General features: G+C 58.8%; 1 protein-coding gene across 1 annotated transcript in view; it reads left to right on the top strand.

Moving 5' to 3' along the window:
• BAG4 (BCL2-associated athanogene 4) overlaps window positions 1-747 on the top strand; it is a 2,319-nt gene that overhangs the window by 530 nt on the left and 1,042 nt on the right. The window contains exon 2 of the mRNA XM_010016002.1: window positions 283-516. Within this exon, the coding sequence (XP_010014304.1) occupies window positions 283-516 (234 nt within the window). The remainder of the gene's footprint in view (window positions 1-282; window positions 517-747) is intronic.

The following is a 747-nucleotide window of genomic DNA, read 5'->3' as shown; positions in this document are numbered from 1 at the left end:
CACAGTGTGCCCAGAGCAGTGGTGAATGCTCCATCCCTGGCAGTGTGCAAGGCCAGGCTGGACAGAGCCTTGGGTGACGCGGTCTGGTGTGAGGTGTCCCTGCCCATGGCAGGGGTTTGGAACTGGGTGATTTTAAGGTCCTTTCCAACCCTATTCTATGATTCTATAAAGAAAATGATTCTATAAAGGAAAGCAGGAACCTGGCAGCAAGCCTGATGCTGCCGCTGGTGGTGGGGCTGGCTGACCCCAGGGGTAACTCCTGTTCCTCCCCTCTCCTTGCAGACGCCGGGAATGCCCATCCCGCAGTATCCCTATGGAGACAGCAGCCCAGGGGTCACCCCTCCGCCGCAGCCCAGAGCCCCGGAGGACACGTGGGCTCCTCACACTGTCTATGGGGTGCAGCCACGTTACCCCTGGACCTCCACCTCCGTGCATGGGCACCCGTTTGTGGCCGATTCACACCCCTCCTGGACCAGCAGTGGAGCAACCTCCCACCCCACCACGTGGGACTCAAAGGTAGCGTTGGTGCTGCTGCAGCACATGGTCCTGCTGGGTCCTGGCTGTGGTCAGACCTCCTCAAAACCTGCCTCTGTCCCCTGGGAATGCCCCTTTCCCCAAGCACAGTTAGTTTAGGTAGAAACAAAGCAGCAGGTACCCCAAGTACTGCAGCAAAACCACCTCTGTGCATACCCGAGAGCAAAAGCCAGGGCTGTAGCTCCTGAACTGCACTGGAGACATCAATGTCCC

The sequence above is a fragment of the Nestor notabilis genome, unplaced genomic scaffold (genome assembly GCF_000696875.1).
Source record: "Nestor notabilis isolate BGI_N333 unplaced genomic scaffold, ASM69687v1 scaffold17026, whole genome shotgun sequence".
NCBI classification, from domain to species: Eukaryota; Metazoa; Chordata; class Aves; order Psittaciformes; family Psittacidae; genus Nestor; species Nestor notabilis.
Note: the sequence above shows the minus strand (reverse complement) of the source record. Positions and strands in the feature narration are given on the sequence as shown.